This window comes from Callospermophilus lateralis, chromosome 18 (genome assembly GCF_048772815.1).
Source record: "Callospermophilus lateralis isolate mCalLat2 chromosome 18, mCalLat2.hap1, whole genome shotgun sequence".
NCBI lineage: Eukaryota > Metazoa > Chordata > Mammalia > Rodentia > Sciuridae > Callospermophilus > Callospermophilus lateralis.
In genome coordinates this window covers 16,811,967-16,831,629 of record NC_135322.1, presented here as the reverse complement: position 1 = coordinate 16,831,629, position 19,663 = coordinate 16,811,967, and the positions used below count along the sequence as shown (strand labels likewise).

Below are 19,663 nucleotides of genomic sequence, written 5' to 3'. Positions count from 1 at the left end.
ATGTCCTCTCAGCCTAAGAGAAGGGAGCAATGATCTCCACACCATTTGGGAGGAAACAAATTCAGGTTGCATTGAAGAAGAGCATAATGGTAAGAGATACTATCGTGTCCATCTTTGGGAAGTATAGCCTGCATCAGATGTTTACTAAAGCAATTGTGTGAAAAATAAAAATGTCTATGACATAATAGTCATAATGATGAAGGAATATCTTCAAACTTATTTTTTTCCCCTAAGATGGAAATTTTTGTAAAACATTCTAAGAAAAATAAAAAAATTTTCTTTTCTTTTTCTTTTTCTTTTTTTTTTTTTGTGCTGGAGATTGAAACAGGGGCACTTTACCCAATCCTAACCACTCCCCCCACCTTTTTTTTTTTATTTTGAGAGAGGGTCTCACCAACTTGCTGAGATAGTCTCAAACTTAAGATCCTCCCATCTCAACCCCCCAGATTGCTGGGATTAGAGATATGCACCACTGTACCTCGAAGTTTTCAGCTATTTAATTGGGAACCTCTATGTATTCTTAATTTCTAGATGATTAACAAGAGTTTCCCACAGCATGCAAGAAAATGTATCTGCAGAAACTGAATTGTTTAAGAACATATAGGGGGCTGGGGTTGTAGCTCAGTGGTAGAGAACTTGCCTAGCCTATGTAAGGCCCTGGATTCAATCCTCAGCACCACATAAAAATAAATGACGCCGGGGATATGGCTCAGTGGTAGAACGCTTGCCTTGCATATGTGAGGCACTGAATTTGACCCTCAGCATCACATATAAATACATAAAGTTACTGTGTTCATATACAACTAAAATTTTTTTAAACAAACAAATAAATAAAGGTATTGTATTCATCTGCTACAACAACAATAACAACAAAGAAATATAAGCATTCTGCTTTAGTCACACTAAATTCCTTTTTGATCAATTTCAAAGACTTAATTTATACACTGTTTTTCCTTTCCTCCAGTGCCTTCTTTTAGTATCTATCTTTGCTTTTTAAAAATGTTTCTTATAATATCATAAAATAGTGCTTTGATGTATTACTTTAGGGGTTGGTGTTGTTCAGAGATGTGAGACGTCTCTCAAGAAGAATGGGAATGCCTGAACCCTGAACAGAGGAATTTGTACAAAGATGTGATGCTGGAGAACTACAACAACTTGGTTTCACTTGGTAAAGTTACGTAACAGATAAGAATGTCTCTGTCAACTCATTGAGAATAATTTCTTAGAATGTCTGCTCTCTCCCCTGTGAATTTTAGGGATAGTTTTCAGTTAACTAGATAAAAATTTCCTTTGGGTAGAAATGAACACAATTAGATTCCCTGTTAGCACAATCAATTTCTCTATCCTCACTTGTTCTGGTCCTTTCTTATAGTAATTTTTTCCCTTGATGACTAATGGATAGAATTAAAATGCTGCATTGTTAAAGCATAACATTGTTAAAGAAGCCAGGCTTTGTCTTTTATTTTCACTGTGCTATACCTGCCAGTGCACAGCATAGAACACTAACCACATGGATACCAAATGTGAAGCTGTTTGGCTTTTCCAATTAATGTAGTGGTAGGCTGGGTCAGTAAAAGTCATTTACTATTTATAGCTCAAATGGACACTATCTTATTTTCTACACTATCTTATTTTCAAATGCACTTTCTTTTACATAATTTGCCTTTGGAAGTTACATTCTAAGAACTTCACATTTAATGTTAAAAAAATCTGAAAAAAATATATCAGGAAACTTTTTTCTCATAGCAAAATAAGAAGACAAAAAGGTTATATAAATTTTAGTATTTCTTTGTTTTGTTTCTTATAATCTTGAACTTAACTGAATGTGACATAATTTATCCTTTAATTTTTCTTCTACAGACCTGTGATTTATTTTTATGTAAATCAACTCTGAGTCACTGTGTTTAGGTATTATCATTTCCATCTCATTTCAATTTCTTTTCTTATAACTAGGACTTTCTGTTTCTAAGCCAGCTGTGATTGCCTCATTAGAGTAAGGGAAGGAACCCTGGATGGTTGTGAGGGAAGTGACAGGAAGGAAATATTCAGGTGAGTAAGCCACTATCAGGAAGCTGTTGCAGAATGTTGGAAACTGGTCAGAATATTGAGTTTGCAAGGTTATTAACAAAAATAAGTAAGCTGGGCTGGGAATGTGGCTCAAGCGGTAGCGCGCTAGCCTGGCATGCGTGCGGTCAGGGTTTGATCCTCAGCACCACATACAAACAAAGATGTTGTGTCCGCCGAAAACTTTAAAAAAAAAATATTAAAATTCTCTCTCTTTCTCTCTCTCAAAAAAAAAAAAAAAAAAAGAAAAAAGAAAAAGAAGTAAGCAAATAATTACGGAAAACCTGTTTCAAAAACCTGTTACAAAGCCACAGAAATGAAACAGGATGCTACTGGAGTGAAGAGAGACATATAGACCATTGGAATAAAGCACCCAGCCCAGAAATAAACCCTTGTATATATAGTAAAATGGTTTAGTCATGGGTGTCAAGACTGTTCAATGGGGAAAGACACACTTTAACAAACAATGTTGGGAAAACTGGAAATCCACAATGTTGGGAAAACTGGGAATAAAATTCGAACGATATAAAAATTAACTCAAAATGCATCAAAGAAATAAATGTGTGAGCTAAAATGATGAAAACTCTTAGAGGAAAATATTATGGAAAAGATTCATGACATTGGATTTGGTAGTGATTAATTGGCTATGATACCAAAACATAGGCAACAAAACCAAAAAGAGACAAATGGGAATCCGTCAAATCAAACATTTCTTTTCATCAAATGACACAATCAGGAGTAGAGCTGTAGCTCAGTGGTAGAGCCCTTGCCTAGCAGGTGTGAGGCATTAGGTTTCATCCTCAGTACCACATAAAATAATCAATAAATAAAATAAAGGCATTGTGTAAAAAATTCTTTAAAAATAACACACAATCAACAGGATTTTATTATTATTTTTTGTATGTGGGTATTTTACTGGAGTTGAACCCAGGGTCTCTTGCATGCTAGGCAAGTGCTTTATCACTAAGGTAAAGCCCTTTCTCTCTTTCTTTTTTATGTTTTTAAATACTGGGGATTGAACCAGTAAGCTTCATGCACAGCTATTTTTATTTTAATTTTGAGATAGGGTCACACAAAGTTTCCTAAGCTGACCTTGAACTTGCAGTCCTCCTGCCTTGACCTCCCTTGTAGCTGACCCAATCTCCTACCCACCTTTTTAAATTTTATTTTGAGACAGGGTTATATTGCCTGGGCTATCCTCAGACTTGCAGTTTTCCTGCCTAATGTTTATTATTATTTTTTAAAAGATTCATATAAATTGCTTTGGTAGGTGATGGAATAACATTTTTAATGTGTCATGAAGACATTTTCAATCTAGTAGGGGATCAAGAATATACGAAAAAGTTTCAGTAGAATACTTAGGAAAGAATTAGGATTGTTTAGAAGTTGGGAGAGTTAATAAAATATGACTACTTTGAGGAGGTAGAGATGGCAGAGTTGATTGGGATGGAAAGTGGTCAGCAAGGAATTTTTGGGTTTCTGTGTGCCAACATGGAATATTTATGGTTCTGGAGGCCAAGAGCACATCATTATACAGGTCAAAGATCTTTAATGATGTCTACAACTCATTACATTGCTTAGAAACTGTGAAAGAATACATTTATGTTGTTATAAGCCATCCAATTTGAAGTATTTTGTTGTAGAAGCCATGAAATACTAATAGAAGGAAATCATAGAAAAAAGGATACATATTTTTCTATGTGTTTTAATTTAAAGATGTCATTCCTTTATCAAGGAAATCTTGTTGCCTGACTAGACTTTCCCTTTGGCTTGGGTATAAAGATTGATTGATTGATTGATTTTATTTTTATCTTTTTTTTGCAGTGCTGAGTTTAAGCCCAGGGCCTTGGTAAGTACTCTACCGCTAAGCTGTTATCTCCAGCCCTGGTATAGTGATTTTTCAAAAAAAAAAATTTTTTTTTTAAATGGAGGCTCATAGGAGGTTACAAAGAAATGTACAGAAAGTCCTACAATCTCCCCTAGTATAAATACCTTACACAACTGTAGTACAATATCATACCAAAAATTTGACATTGCTACAATCCATAGAAATTATTCAGATTTCTTGAGTTATACACGCCCTTGTTTATGTGTGTGTATAAATAACCATATGTAGTTTTATCACATATAGCCTTGCATCTCCACCACAATAGTCAACATATTCAACAGACCAGTCACCACAAGACTCCCTGTGTTATCTCTTTATAGCTGCACATATTTCTTTTTCCTTTTCTCTAACCCTTGGTAGCCACTATGCTCTTATTCATCTTTATAATTACATTGTTTCATGAATTCAAATTAAAACAAAAAATGAGATATCATTACTCACCTATAAGAATGGTTAAAATGTAAAATGAAAAATATAATATCAAATGGTGGCTAGGATTCAGAGAAAATGGATAGCTCGTGCATGATGATGTAAAAATGAATGTAAAATGGTATGTATGACCATTGTGGAAAATAGTTGGGCATTTATTTTCAAAACTGAAAATAGATTTACCATACCACCCACAATTTAATTCTTGAACATTTATTGTAGACAAATTAAGACTTATTGTCATGTACTAATATATACATGAATGTAAGAAATATAAACATATGTGTGTGTACATGTGTGTGTACATGTGCGTACGCACATGTGTATGTATATGAAATAGGAAAAAAAGCCATTTGAATTTCCTTAATGGTAAATGGTATTGAATGTCTTTTCATGTATTTGTTGTCTGTACATCCTATTAAGTAAATCGTCTCTTGCTCATTTTTTAATTTGATTGTTTTTTACTGTTAAGTTTCAATGTTCTTTGTGTATTCTTTTTTTTTTTGAGCCAGAGTCTCTCTAATTTGCCCAGTTGACCTTGAACTTTCTATCTTCTGCCTCAGCCTCCTGAGTAGCTAGGATTAGAGACCTTTGCCACTGTGCATTCTTTGTGTATTCTAGAAGGCCTTTGTTGGACTTGTTCCCCCAAGTCTATAATTTTTCTTTTCATCCTTCCTTGCCCCACTCCCTATACTGGAGTCTTTTATAATTATGATATAAACTATAGTTTTTTTGTTTTTGTTTTTAATGCTCTTTATGAGATGAAGGAAATTTCCCTCCTCTCCTATTGCCCCAAGAGTTTTTATCATGAATGGGTTTTGATGTAATCAAGTTATTTTTCTTCTTTGTCATATTGATTTGATGTATTACATCAATTGATATAATCATACTATATTACATAGTATAATATATGTAGTATATTATATGATAAAACAGTATTTTTTTTATTGTTGTTGGGTTGGAGTCATAAAATTAATTGAGGATTTTTTATTTATGTTCATGAAATATATTGGCCTGTAGTTTCTTTTTTTTGTTCTGACTTAGCCCAGTTTTGGTATCAGAGTAATTACTGACCTTGTTAGGTGAGTTGGGAAGTATTCCCTTTTCTTTTATTTTCTAGAAGAAATTGTTTAAAACATGTGAATAGCAAAATAAATGTTTCATTGAAATCATCTGGACCTGGAGATTTCTTTGGGGGACTTTGTGTGTGTGCATGTGTGTATATGTGGGTATTTTACTGGGAATGTAACCCAGGGGCACTCTACCACTGAGCTGTACCCCTAGCCCTTTTTTATGTTGAGTCAGGCTCTGACTGAGTTGCCTGGCTGTCCTCAAACTTGTGATCCTCCTGACTCAGGCTCCCAAGTTATTGGGATTACAGGTGTGTGCTCCAGTGCCAAGCTATTTCAGGGACATTTTTTTTTTAGTTGTAGTTGGACACAATACCTTTATTTTTATGTGGTCCTGAGGATCAAACCCAGGGCTTTGCACATGCTAGGCAAGCATTCTTCCGCTGAGCCACAACCCCAGCACCGTTCAGGGGTATTTTGAATTACAAATTCAATTTCTTTAATAGTTGTTAAGACTATTCAGATGATCTTTTTCATCTTGGCTGTTAATTGTTTCAAGGAATTAGTTCATTTCTTCTAAGTCATTGAAGTTATAAGTGTAAAGTTGTGTGTGTGTGGGGTGTATATATATATATATATATATATATATATATATATATATATATATATATAATATATATATATATATCCTGCCACATGCCACTTACTGAGGGGAATACAATGAGAAATGATACTTAGGCAACTTCATTGTTGTATGAAATTCATAGAACTCATGTTTACAGAAACTAAGATAGCTTCACCATCACTGGGCGATATAATTTTATGGAACCACCATCATATAGGCACTCTATCATTGACTGAAGCATATTTAGGTCATGTGTGGCTTTAAATAAAGGATGTCCTTATGCTCCTTTAAATTTCTTTGCTATTTCCTCTTTGACCTGTAGATCATTTTTCAATTAATTAACTTTTAAATTGACAAATAAAAATTGTACACATTTATGATGTATAACATATTTTCATATATGAATACATTAGGAAATGATTAAATCAAACTAATGGATGATGAGGGCCTTAAGTGATACCACAACATGGCAGAGAAGCAGAAGAGCAAGTAGGTGTGTGCCAAAGAAAGATGACTTCCTCCCATGAGATCTCTCCCAAGAACAACATTAATCCCTTCCTAGGGGCAGAGCCCCCATGACACAAACCCATCTCTTAAAAGTTCCACCCCTCTCAGCTCTTACCCTGTGGAGGGGCAGATTTCAATGTGCATTTTGGAAGGGACAAATCATAGCAATGTGGTTTACAGGAAGCAAAGAGATTGACCACTTATATCTCACGTGGAAGAGTCATGTGGAATGAAGACTGGCACTTGAGCACTGATTTTGGGATGGTGATTTTCATGGAGACCTAGGCTAAAAATATTTCAGTAGAGTTGAAATATTTATTGAAGTGAGTTATAAATGACTGACATATAGGCAGGGAAAGGAAGTTCTATTCCATAAGTGGTACTGAATCAGTGGGTATCTGTCTAGAAAAATAGTAATATTGATTCCTACCTCAAACCATCAAAAATCAAATCTGCATGTATTGTAGATGCAAATATGAAAGGTAAAAGAGTAAAACTTCTAGAAGAGAGTATGGATATATTTTCGTGACCTTTGGATTGAATTAGTTTAAAATGAAAAATTTCGACTCATTAAAACATAACGAATAAAAACAGAGTGAAAGTACTAGCTTAGAATGGGAGAAGATATTTGCAAAATATATGTCGGTCATATTCAGAACATATAAAGAATTCTTACAAATCAGTAATAAAAAACAGAAACCACCCACAGGGCCATTAATTGATGAATTGATAAATGTGGCATATCCACCCAAGGTAATATTATTCAGCTATAAAAAGGAATGAATGCTACAACATAATTGAACCTTTAAAACATGAACAGTGAAACAGCAAGATCTAAAAGGTCATATATTATTTGATTTCATTTATATGAAATGTCCAGAATAGGAAAATCCATAGAGACTTAAAAATTTTTGTGGTTACGGAAAAGGGAATGGGATGTGACTGGTATATAAGATTTCTTTTTGGAGTGATAAAAATATTCTTGTATTTAGATAGTAATGATGTTGTGCAACACTGAGATTTGACTAAGTTATTGAATTGTGTGTGTGTGTGTGTGTGTGTGTGTGTGTGTGTATATATATTGTCTGTGTGTGAATGGAACTGGGGATTGAACCCAGGGGTGCTCTACCTCAGAGCTACTTCCCTAGACCAATTTTGTTTGTTTTCTGAGACAGGGTCTTAGTAAATTTCTGAGGCAGGCCTTGAACTTGAAATCTTCTTGCCTCAGCCTCCCAAGTCACTGGAATTATAAGTGTGTACCACCACCATACCTTATTGAAAGGCTAAAATGGTAAATTTTATGTTTTATGAATTTTACATAGAATATAAATAATAATGAACAAATTTTATTTAAGAAAATACCCATGCAGCCAATAAGCATATGAAAAAGTGCCTCATTTGCAGTTGTGGAAGTTGTAAATTAATTACAATTTAATATCATAAAATAATTGCCATGACAGCCAATGATAAAAAGATTGACAAAAACAAATGTTATTGAAGATGGATAGAACTGGACCTCTCTTAGCATCTGAAGGAATCTTTAATTAAAAAACAGTTGGATAGTATCAACTAAAGGCTAAAAAAATGTATATACTATGAAGCAGCAATTTCACTTTTGTGTGTATACCTACTAGAAGGAAATCCTAACTTCTATCCAAAGAAATGTATAAGAATATTCATGCACCACTAGTCATAATAACCAACTGGAAACAACCTGAATGTCCATGATTAGGAATAAGAAAAAATAAATTGTGTTAGATATACAGTCATCAGTGTTTATTTTGAAGATACCTGTAATACTCCCCCAAATTATTGAGGACTCTAGGAGCTCTTGTGTATATATATCATATCTTTCAGTATTTACTATCTTAGAAATAAAATCTAGGAAAAAATTTACTTAGTTAAAAAATGGTATACAGGATATTAACATAAATATTTTATGACAATTATTTTTCCCTAAACAAAGATATTTACTGAGAAAGTGACAGTATTTTGTTTTTATTTTTGCATATTCCCTTAATGCCTAGACTAAAAAAAGATAGCTGGACTGTCATCTCTGTCTGCATATATTGTTAAAATCCATTTTTTAAAATTTGTTTTGTTTTTTGGGGAAGGGGACCTTTAATTAACCCAGGGGTGCTTTACTACTAAGTTGCATCCCCAGAAGTTTTGGGTATCACTAAGTTGCTGAGGCTGACCTTGAACTTATGATCCTCCTGCCTCAGCCTCCCCAGTTGCTAGGATTATAGACGTGTGCCACTGATCTTGGCCTATCTTAGTTTTGAATGGATCTCTTACCTGTGTTACCCATTTTATAATACTGTGCTTTGGTCACTTGGAAAATATTGCTTCAATTAATTATTCAGATATTCCTACACTGTCAGAACCCGCTAACAATCTGTAGTTCCTGTTACAGCAAACATGCTAAAGAAAGACACACACACACACACACACACACACACATCCAGTAGAAATGAGCCCCTCTTTATTTTTTCCCTACTTCTTTTATACAGCAAAAAAGAATCACATCCTCTCGGCAGCTTAATCTTTTAAAGCATGGAAAAACATTCTCAGAATAACTTTGTTCATGGTCACAGTGCTCCATACTTCTTATTATCTGACTTGTAGTTAGATATATATATATATATATATATATATATATATATATATATATATATATATAAAACTTGGCAAAACATTCTTTTATCTTCTTAAGACAGCAACAAGGACACAGTTCAAAGAGTTCATAGTTTCTCACAGAACTCCTTTGTTTTGCTAAGCACAGCAAAACTTAACACTTTGTGTGCATGAGCATAGACTACACTAACACATTTTCTCTCAAATAACCAAAAATATGTTACTTTATAATAACCAGTAATGTTTGTTAATATGATCGGTGATCTCATCAGAAGAGTCTTTTTTAAGTATTGGGAAAATGTTAGACTCATAATAGCTGAAACAAACTTTCCAAAAGTCTAGTTTTTTTTGTTTTTTGTTTTTTTGGTATTGGGAATTGAACTCGGGCCACTCAGCCACTGATCCACATCCCCAGCCCTATTTTGTATTTTATTTAGGGACAATCTCACTGAGTTGCTAAGCACTTCATAACTACTGAGGCTGGCTTTGAACTCTTGATCCTCCTGACTCAGCCTCCCGAGCTTCTGGAATTACAGGCATGGGCCACCACACCTGGTTTCTTGTTGTTGTTGTTGTTGTTTTTGTAGATGGACACAATGACTATTTTTATTTACTTATTTTATGTGGTGCTGAGGATCAAACCCAGTGGCTCACACATGCTAAGCAAGCGCTCTACCACTGAGCTACAACCCCAGTCCCCCGCCAAAGTCTAGTTTTTAACTTGAAAGGTAGAATTGTATCATTGACAAAAAGTTTTTCTTGAAGTGACAGATTTTTTTTTAGTTTTCTAAAATGATTATAGTGTCTAAATTACCATAGCCTATTTGTTGTTCTCTCAAATAAAAATTGAATTCCATGAGAAATAAAGTAACTAGTTCAATTTGCAACTGAAATAATTTAGTTCATGCTTTTTCCTCAAAACCGTCAATCTACTTTTGTATACAGCAGCACCATGTTTCATCATATAAAATATACCAAACATGTACTGAAGGCCTGAGATATAACAAAACTAATCATATTTTCTGATCATTATGAGCATTCTTAAACGAATCTGTCGTTTCCCCCAACAGATAATGGCAATGAAAAAGAGTGATAATGTACACTTTGGTGCCACTGCTTTGATTCAAGCTAAAGCAAGAGCAGTTCTACTCATTATTACTTTTTGTATAGATATTAATATGAATTTCCAGGATAAATCATGAGATTTAAAAAAAAAAGTCATTTAAATCCCCAGTATTCAGGAGGCTGAGGCAGGATTTTTTTTTTTTTAAAGAAAGAGTGAGAGAGGAGAGAGAGAGAGAGAATTTTTTTGATATTTATTTTTTAGTTATCAGCGGACACAACATCTTTGTTTGTACGTGGTGCTGAGATTCGAACCCGGGCCGCATGCATGCCAGGCGAGCGTGCTACCACTTGAGCCACATCCCCAGCCCGAGGCAGGATTTTTTGAACCCAGGAGTTAAAGGCCAGTCTGGGCAACATAATGAGAATCCCATCTAAAAAAAGGTTTTTGCTTTGAATATTTTAGTACTACAAAGATGTTTGTTATCAACCATTTATATAAAGAATCTTCTTTTAATGATTAATTTGTACTCACGCTAGTCAGATACAAACAAAACACTAAGTCCAGCTACGTGGATGAATTTATTTGTAAGACAAAAGTACAATTCAGTCTTCCTGTTTGCAATCTAGTATTTCTGTTTACAGGTTAGTCTATAATTTGAGTTTATTAATTTGAAATTTGTACTTTTGTGATTTGTTTTACTGACATCTCATCCAGCAGGTATCACATATACAAATGTCAAAAGACAAAATTACTGCAAATTGGTTATAGATCTAATTGGTTTATTTTAAAGTATTTTTTAGTTGTAGATGGACACAACACCTTTATTTATGTATGTATGTATGTATGTATGTATCTATCTATCTATCTATCTATCTATCTATTTATTATGTTGTGCTGAGGATTGAACCCAGTGCCTCACACATGCTAGGCAAGTGCTCTACCACTGAGCCATAACTCCAACCCTTCTATAAAATAGAATAAAAGCTCCGTCGGGCAGCAGCAGAATTGTAAATTTTGTAACATGGGAACAAGGAAACAGAACAGTAGAAAAGAAAAAAACCTGAGAAAAGAAAAAAGTAACATTAAGTTACTTTTTTTGTAAGGTTAACCCTTAAAAATTTAACATCAGGTATTTCCTTATCTTATAAGCTAAAACTGGCTTGTTTAGGAATTTGATTATTCTCTTTCTCCTGACTTCTCAGGTCAGATTTAAAAAATGCATTTTGACTTGGTGACATGAACTTTCATCTTGAGTAACTCCATTTTGGTTGGTCTGTTGAACTTATTGCAGGAACTCAGTCCCAACTAACAGCAGCCTACAAATTTTCTTTAAACACAAGTCTCTGAAAACTATTGTGTGCAATTTCTACTGTCTTTCTATAAGATGATTTCAGTGGAGTTTTTATTTCTAGTTTCAATAGTTATAGCAAAACAACTGTCTTTTAAAGAGCTCACTGTGGCTATTTTTAAAATATTAAATATTAAAAATATTAAATTTCTTTTTCTTTACACTGATTGGTCCCTTATTCTTCCTGTTTTTATTTCCATGTGGCTACATGGAAACTGGGATTTCAAAATAATTTCTTTGACAGTAATAAAGCTACAGAGATAAAAGCATGTCTGAATAAATATGGTTTTTAAGAGCACAGAAGTGCTGAAAACAAAATGAATTAGTCTTTGAAAGTGTACGTTTAGACAGCATGGCACTGGTTGGCCACTGCAGGATGGTAGCGCAGTGGCTGGACAAGTAGGTATTAAGCAAGCTGGAGTCCCCATAGCTGCAGTCCCCATTGTGGGCCCACAGGAGCTGCAGCTGGACGATGTGAAGTGGATCAACTTGGAGGAGCTATACTGTGGCAGCAAGGCAGACATGCCTGATGAGGTCAATATCAATGAGTTGTTAGAATTGGAGAATGAACAGGAAAGAAGCCAGAATATCCAGGGACTCCTGAAGCAAAAAATGCAGGAATCCTATACAGGACTTTGTTCAAGAGCTGCTGGCCAAGCTGTGGGGCCTCCACAAGCAGCTTGGCCTCTGCCATCCCAGACCCTCAGATGAGCCCCTCAGGACAGGTTTAGACTATACCCCATGACCCTTTCTCACCTCTGACTCCTATGCTCTCTCCAATATTGCCCAGTTTGCCCAACTTATATTTAATGGTTCTGTAACAATAACCCCATGTTCCTGTTTTTCCTCTCTGTGGTTACCTGGGCTTCTCTGTGGCCCTTACCCACAACCTCCCTCTCTCCTGTTGGGGTCTTGTGTCCCAGTACAGCTCCTGGCAACAGATGGAGGATTGCTCCTGTCCAGAGAACCTGAGAACAGCAATGGTAACAGAGGGGTACCTCAGGACTCATCCTGTGCTCACCAACCCCCTCGCCTGGGCCCAGTCCCAGCCAGCAGGGTCCCTGTAGGTTGGAGGCGCCCAGGGATGCTGGGGGCAATGACAGCCTAGATTTCCGGGCCAGGGGAGATACACATGACCCACTGTGGCCCATATCACCTCAACACAGGTGGTCAAAGAGCAAACGAGTCATTCATCCATGTCAAAAAAAGGGACATATTTATTGGCTAAATTTACTACTTTAGAAACAAATAGAATATACAAATACATAATTATTCCATTAGATTTCCAAATATGACAATATCCTGCTGGGGTCCAGCCCTAGCAGGTCCAGAGAATCTTGAAGGATGAGTGGCGTCGGCAAAAAGATGAACAGGAGTCGTTTCATTGGAGCAATCTCCAGAGAGACAGTTCTAATGCAGCTTTCTCTGGATCATCTTTTATTACAATTTTTCTCATCATTATAGATTCAGAATTCATCATTGATTATACAGTTTCAAAACTTTGCCAAGACATAATGTTTCCTTAACCATAATTAGGGGTATAAAAAATGTAACATCAATTTACATTTTTCCAGGATGTGGACTTTTTAGTTATCAATCATTAATAAAATGCATCATTAATTCACATTTTTTCAGATTTTTCCAAGATGTACTATTTTCTTATCAACTAATGCTATGTAACCAGACTCTAAGTCTCCTAACCTATCATTAACATTTAAGTTTTAAAGTATACCTGCACTTTTATTTCTAATCTAAAATTCCCATCTAAAAAAGTCCCTTTAAATCTTATACTTAAAATATCCTAAAGTTTACAAACCATTCTTAAAACATATCAGAAACCCATACAGCTAAAAACTCAAGAATTCTAAACCAAGAATCTAAATAGGATAATACTTCTAACATTATTCTAAAAATATGTCTTATAAAGCTACTTTAATTAATTCCTAAATTTATTCTCATAAAACCGGTTGAGCTGCTTTCTCAAAGAGTATCTTTGTTTCTCAGTCAAGGTACACTAGTTCTTATATCTTTATAATCTTTCTCAATAAAAAGTAAATTCTAAACATCAGTTCACTTTCTGCCGATATTAAATATGCTCATCATAAATCCCTATATGAAGTAAAAGAGGGTTTATAGAAATGAAAAGAATGTATCCTTATATGTCTTAACTTTCCTAAATGTATAACATAACTTTCCTTAATCAAGCATGAAACTACATATGGTGGGTTTTGTACAATGTGCATAATGATTAGGTTTTCTAAAAGGCCGGAAATATGGGCTTGGGTTCTAGTTGATATAATCAATGTGGTGCCTAAAATTTTCATGACCTTTCAGAAAATGATTGTCTATTATCAGTTTTGTCCTCAATGTGCTGATATGGAAGAGCAGCTTTCTACTTTGTCCTTGATATGCTGAGGGGTAGTAGAACAGCTTTTAAGGCATGAACTACCTGTTATGTTCTAGCCATCTGAAATTTAATTTGGTTTGGCATTTAACATACTCATGCCTCCTGTGAGGAACATGAGCATGAAAATGAAAAGTCCCAATTACATAAAAAAGGGTCTCATGGTTTCGGTTTCCCACCAACCAGCATGGCTTTGCCAGCATTCATCCTCACTGTGACCCTCACAGTGGGAGAGTAGCTTTGCCAGTGAGAGGGGGAACGCCTTCACCAATATCCCATATCCAGAAGTCTCAGAAACTTTCCAGTACTAGTCAAAGAATGAAAGAAATAGGCAACTAAAAGCTGGGCATTGTGGCATGCATCTGTTGTCCCAGCTACTTGAAGGCTGAGGCAGGAGGTTCTCTTGTATCTAGGAGTTTGAAGCCAGCCTGGACAACTTAGAAAGATTGTCTCTTAAAAAGAGAGAGAGAGAGAGAGAGAGAGAGAGAGAGAGAGAAGGAAGGAAAGAAAGGCAAAAAATGTTATGTTATTAGTATGATGATAGTTTTGACTCTAAGACCCTAAGAGTCTCAGATTCACTCATGGGTTGCTAGAGCATGCTTTACTGTTGCTATACAGTAATGAAAATTAATAAGTCACTGTTGTGTGTAACATTATGGATGAACCCTACAAACACAGTATTTGATAAAAGAAGATGAGGGAAAAATTACAAACTGTATGATTATTTTTACTGGAAATTCAGAAACAGACAAAAATCAGTGTTAGTATAAGAATACAGGAAATTGTTTACCTTGAGTGAATAACAAGCCAACTTTGAGAGGCCCTAAGCAACTCAGTGAGACCCTGTCTCTTATAAAATATAAAAAGGGGCTAGGGATGTGCCTTGGTGATTAAGCACCCCTGGGTTCAATCCCTGGTACCAAAAAAAAAAAAAAGTATTGAAATTCTGTAACAAGGGGCTGGGGCTGGGGCTTAGTGGCAGAGTGCCGCGTCGCACATGTGAGGCACTGGGTTCGATCCTCAACACCACATATAAATAAACAAAATAAAGATATAAGAAAAAAAATACCAACGTTAAAACAAAAAAAGGGAAGAAAAAGAAAAAGAAGTTATGTAACAAGGGCTGGGCTGTACCTCAGTGGTAGCCTAGCCATGTTAGGCAATGGTTCTGATCCTCTGCACAACGTAAAAACAAATAAATAAAATAAATGTATTGTATCCATTTACAACTAAAATTATATTAAATAAATAAATAAATGCATCTTTTTAAAAATTCTGTGACATTCTTAACTATCCTTTGAAAATGGGACATCCCAAAATTACTTGTGTCTAACAAATAGAATGCAGCTGAAGTGATACTTTGTGACTTCAAAGGCTAAGTCATAAAGGTAGTCAGCTCGTGCCTGGCATATGTTCACACTCTCCCTCCTGTGTCTCTCCACATGTTTTTGGAGGCTTGAGCTGCCATGTAAGAGGGTCTCAACAGACTTAGCTCTTCTAATCCCCAGCTTCTCATACTTTTCAAGCTAAGAACCAGACATGTGAGTGAGGAAGCTGTTGAAATGATTTGGCCTGACCACTATCTGACTACCACTGAAGAAACTCCAAGTAAGGAATGGCTGACTGAGCTCAAATCTGAAAGATAAGTTATTGGTACTGGTTTAATCCACTAAATTATAGTGGATTGTGTGTGTGTGTATAAAATAAAATTGTGTGTATGTGTATAAAATATCTGTTATTAAATACTCCTGTGTGTGTGTGTGTGTGTGTGTGTGTGTGTGTCTGTATATAAAATATCTACCAAATACTCCAGTAGATGTAGGGGTGAGGAAAATTATGGGATGTGTTAAGGAGTTATTGCAAATTTAAGGGTTTTAAATTATTACAGTTCTCAACAGTTTATTATCTTTGACTTGTTTTGCATTTCCCCCTCTCAATCCTACTTCTTTAAATATATACTCAGCACGGGCTGGGGTTGTGGCTCAATGGTAGAGCACTTGCCTAGCACACATGAGGCACTGGATTTGATCCCTGTCATCACATTAAAAAAAATAAAGTCATTGCGTCCATCTGCACCATATATATATATATATATATATATATATATATATATATATATATACACACACACACACACACACACACACACACACTCAGCAGTTGGCTATTGAATACTTATTAGTTATATCTTGATTTTATATCCTTAAACAAGTGCATGAAGAGGGAACCTACAGAACGAAAGAAAAATTTTGCCACCTGCACCTCACATAGAGCATTAATCTCCAGAATCTATAAAGAACACAAAAACTTAATCCCCCAAAAATAAAAATAAGACAAATAATCCAATCAAAAAATTGGCAAAGCAGCTGAACAGGTACTTCAAGAAGAATTACAAATGGTCAACAAATATATGAAAAATTTTTCATCTCTAGCAATTAGAGAAATGCAAATTAACGAGATTCCATCTCACTCCAGTCAGAATGGCAATTATCAAGAATGTAAGTAACAATGTTGGCAAGGATGTGGAGAAAAAGGTATGCTCATACATTGCTAGTGGGACTATAAATTACTGTGAACACTCTGGAAAGCAGTGTGAAGATTCCTCAGAAAACTTGGAATGGAACCACTGTTTAACCCAGTTATCCTACTCCTCAGTATATAATCAAGGACTTAAAATCAGCATACCACAGTAATGCAGCCACATCAATGTTTATAGCACCTCAATCCAAAATAGCTAAGCTATAGAATCAACCTGTGTGCCCTTCAACAGATGAATGGGTAAAGAAAATGTGATATATATACACAATGGAGTATTATTCATTCATTAAAAAAAGAATGCTATATGACTTTCATCAATATATGGATGGAACTAGAGATTATCATACTAAGTGAAATAAGGTAATCCCCAAATACCAAAGATCGAATGATCTCTCTGAGATGCAGATGCTAACACACAACAATGGGGCAGGGCACAGGGAGAATAGTTCAATGGACTAGACAAAGGAGAATGAAGGGAAGGGAGGAGAGATTGGAATAGGAAAGACAATAGAATGAATCAGACATAACTTTCCTATGTTCACATTTGAATACATCATGTACAACCACAAGAATAAGATCCTAATAGGAATAAGTTATACTCCATGTATGTATAAAATGTCAAAATACTTTCTACTGTCATGTATATTTAAAAAGAACAAATTTAAAAATTGAAGAGGGAGAATTAGCAATTAGGGCTTGGGTCATCTGGATCTGAGGAGAAGTTCTCAGAAGTTACTATATAATACATCTGGATTTCTTTAGGGAGAACCCAGTTACATGGCACACCAGGCTCAAAAGAGTTTAAGAAATGCAGGTTTATAATGAGGAGATTTGTTCTCAACTATGTAAACATGAGTTCATTGATATTTTCAAAAAGGGAAGAACAGAAATTAAGGAACAACTTGCAGTTGCCACATAGTCTTCAGGTTGGTGGGGAATATTAAGCATACTCTTGTGGATTCTTATTCAGTTAATCTCATACTATGATCAACATTCTTAGATTTTGATTTGGTTGGTCTAGAATGTTTCCTAAATATAACATAATTACATTCAGTGATTGATTCCAAAGCAGATCAAAATTTTAGGACTATTGCTGGGTACAATGATGCATGCCATAATCCCAGTGACTCTGCAGGCAGGAGGATTGGGAGTTTAAAGCCAGCCTCAGCAACTTAGGCCCTAAGAATTTAGCAAGACTCTGTCTCAAAAAATAAAAAGGGCTGGGATTATAGTTCAGTGGTTGAGCACCCCTGATTCAATCCCTAGTACCAAAAAGCATTTTTTTCAGCACTATTGAATTTATTACTCCCTTAACTAACTTAGTATATTTCTCTTGTATACAAAACTAGGAATTAAAATATATTTCTTTTGTTTCAGACTTGGCATCGAAAGCTGACCCCAAGAAGTTATCTCCAAAAAGGGACATTTATGAAATAGAATCATCCCCATTGGCTATTGTGGAAAATTTTATTCCTGAGAGATCCATTTTCAGAGATATTTGGGAATGCAAATGTCATTTTGAGCAAAAGGAGTGTTATTTCAGGCAATTTATGATGAACCATGAAAACGTGCCCATTTTTATTCAACATACTTTACTTACTCAAAATGGAAAGAAAATCTCTGAATGTGAAAAATGTAGAAAAAACTTCTATTATCATTTATTCTTTTGTCAACACAAAAATCATTCTAAAGAACTTTCTGAATGTAAGGAGTACACAGAAATTATTAATACCCCGTTCTTTATTAAACAACAGATAATTCAATATGGTAACCAATGCAATGGATGTAAGGAATGCTGGAAGACCTTTATTCATTGTTCACAACTTAAAAAACATTTGAGAATTAATAATGGTGAAAAACGCTATGAATGTAGAGAACGTGGAAAGGCTTTTAATTATGGCTCAGAACTAATGTTACATCAGATAATTCACATTGGTGAGGAAACCCTATGAATGTTAGGAATGTAGGAAGGCCTTTAGACAGAGATCACAACTGACTCAACATCAGAGACTTCATACTGGTGAGAAACCCTATGAATGTGAGCAATGTGAGAAAGCTTTTATTCGTGGCTTTCAACTTACTGAACATCTGCGATTCCATACTGGTGAGAATCCTTATGATATAAAGAGTGTGGAAAGACTTTTAGGCATTGCTCACACCTTACCATACATCAGAGAATTCTTATGGGTGAGAAATCCTATGAATGCAGGGAATGTGGGAAAGTCTCTAGCTATTACTCAAGCTACTCTCACCACCAGAAAATTAATTCTGGTCAGAAGCCTTATGAATGTAGTGAATGTGGAAAGGCCTTTCATAATTGGCTTAAAACTTAACCTACATCAGAGAATTCATACTGGTGAGAAACCCTATGAGTGTAAGAAATGTGGGAAGACTTTTAAACAGTGTTCACACCTCAAAAGACATCAACAAATTCATACTCATGAGAAACCCCATGAATGTATGATATGTGGTAAAACCTTTAGACTTCATTCACACCTTATTCAGCATCAGAGAATTCACACTGGTGAAAAACCCTATGAATGTAAGGAATGTGGAAAGACCTTTAGCTATCACTCCAGCTTCTCACATCATCAGAGAATGCATTCTGGAAAGAAACCTTATGAATGTGTCAAGGTCTTTAATCATGGCTTACAACTCAATCTACAACAGACACTTCATACTGATGAAATACCAGTAAAGTTTCCTCTCCTCCCTCCACATCCAAGTTTCACTTCATAAAATTATTTTTGGAGAAAATACACCTTTTCCTCTCTAATTTCCATATAAGAGAAAATGTACGACCCTTGACCATCTGAAATTGGCATATTCCCTAAACTAATGTTCTTAAGTTCCATCCATTTTCCTGCAAATGATGTAATTAAAGTTTTCTTCATGGCTGAACATAACTCCCTTATGATATATACCATATTTTCTTCATCCAGTAAGCCATTGAAGGATTCCTAAGCTGGATCCATAGTTTGGCTATTGTACATTATGCTGCTATAAATATGGGTATGCATGTATCCTATAGTATGATAACTTTAATTCTTTAGGATAAATACAAGAAGTTCTATTCCTAGTATTTTG

At 35.2% G+C, this 19,663-nt stretch overlaps 1 protein-coding gene across 1 annotated transcript; it reads left to right on the top strand.

Annotated features, from left to right (window-relative positions):
- The first annotated feature begins 1,088 nt into the window (after window positions 1-1,088).
- On the top strand, window positions 1,089-19,315 carry Znf461 (zinc finger protein 461). The gene is given in 6 exon segments (XM_077105699.1): window positions 1,089-1,131; window positions 1,954-2,049; window positions 17,954-18,516; window positions 18,518-18,695; window positions 18,698-18,894; window positions 18,896-19,315. Coding segments are annotated over 6 exon segments (1,497 nt in total).
- Window positions 19,316-19,663: the final 348 nt, after the last annotated feature.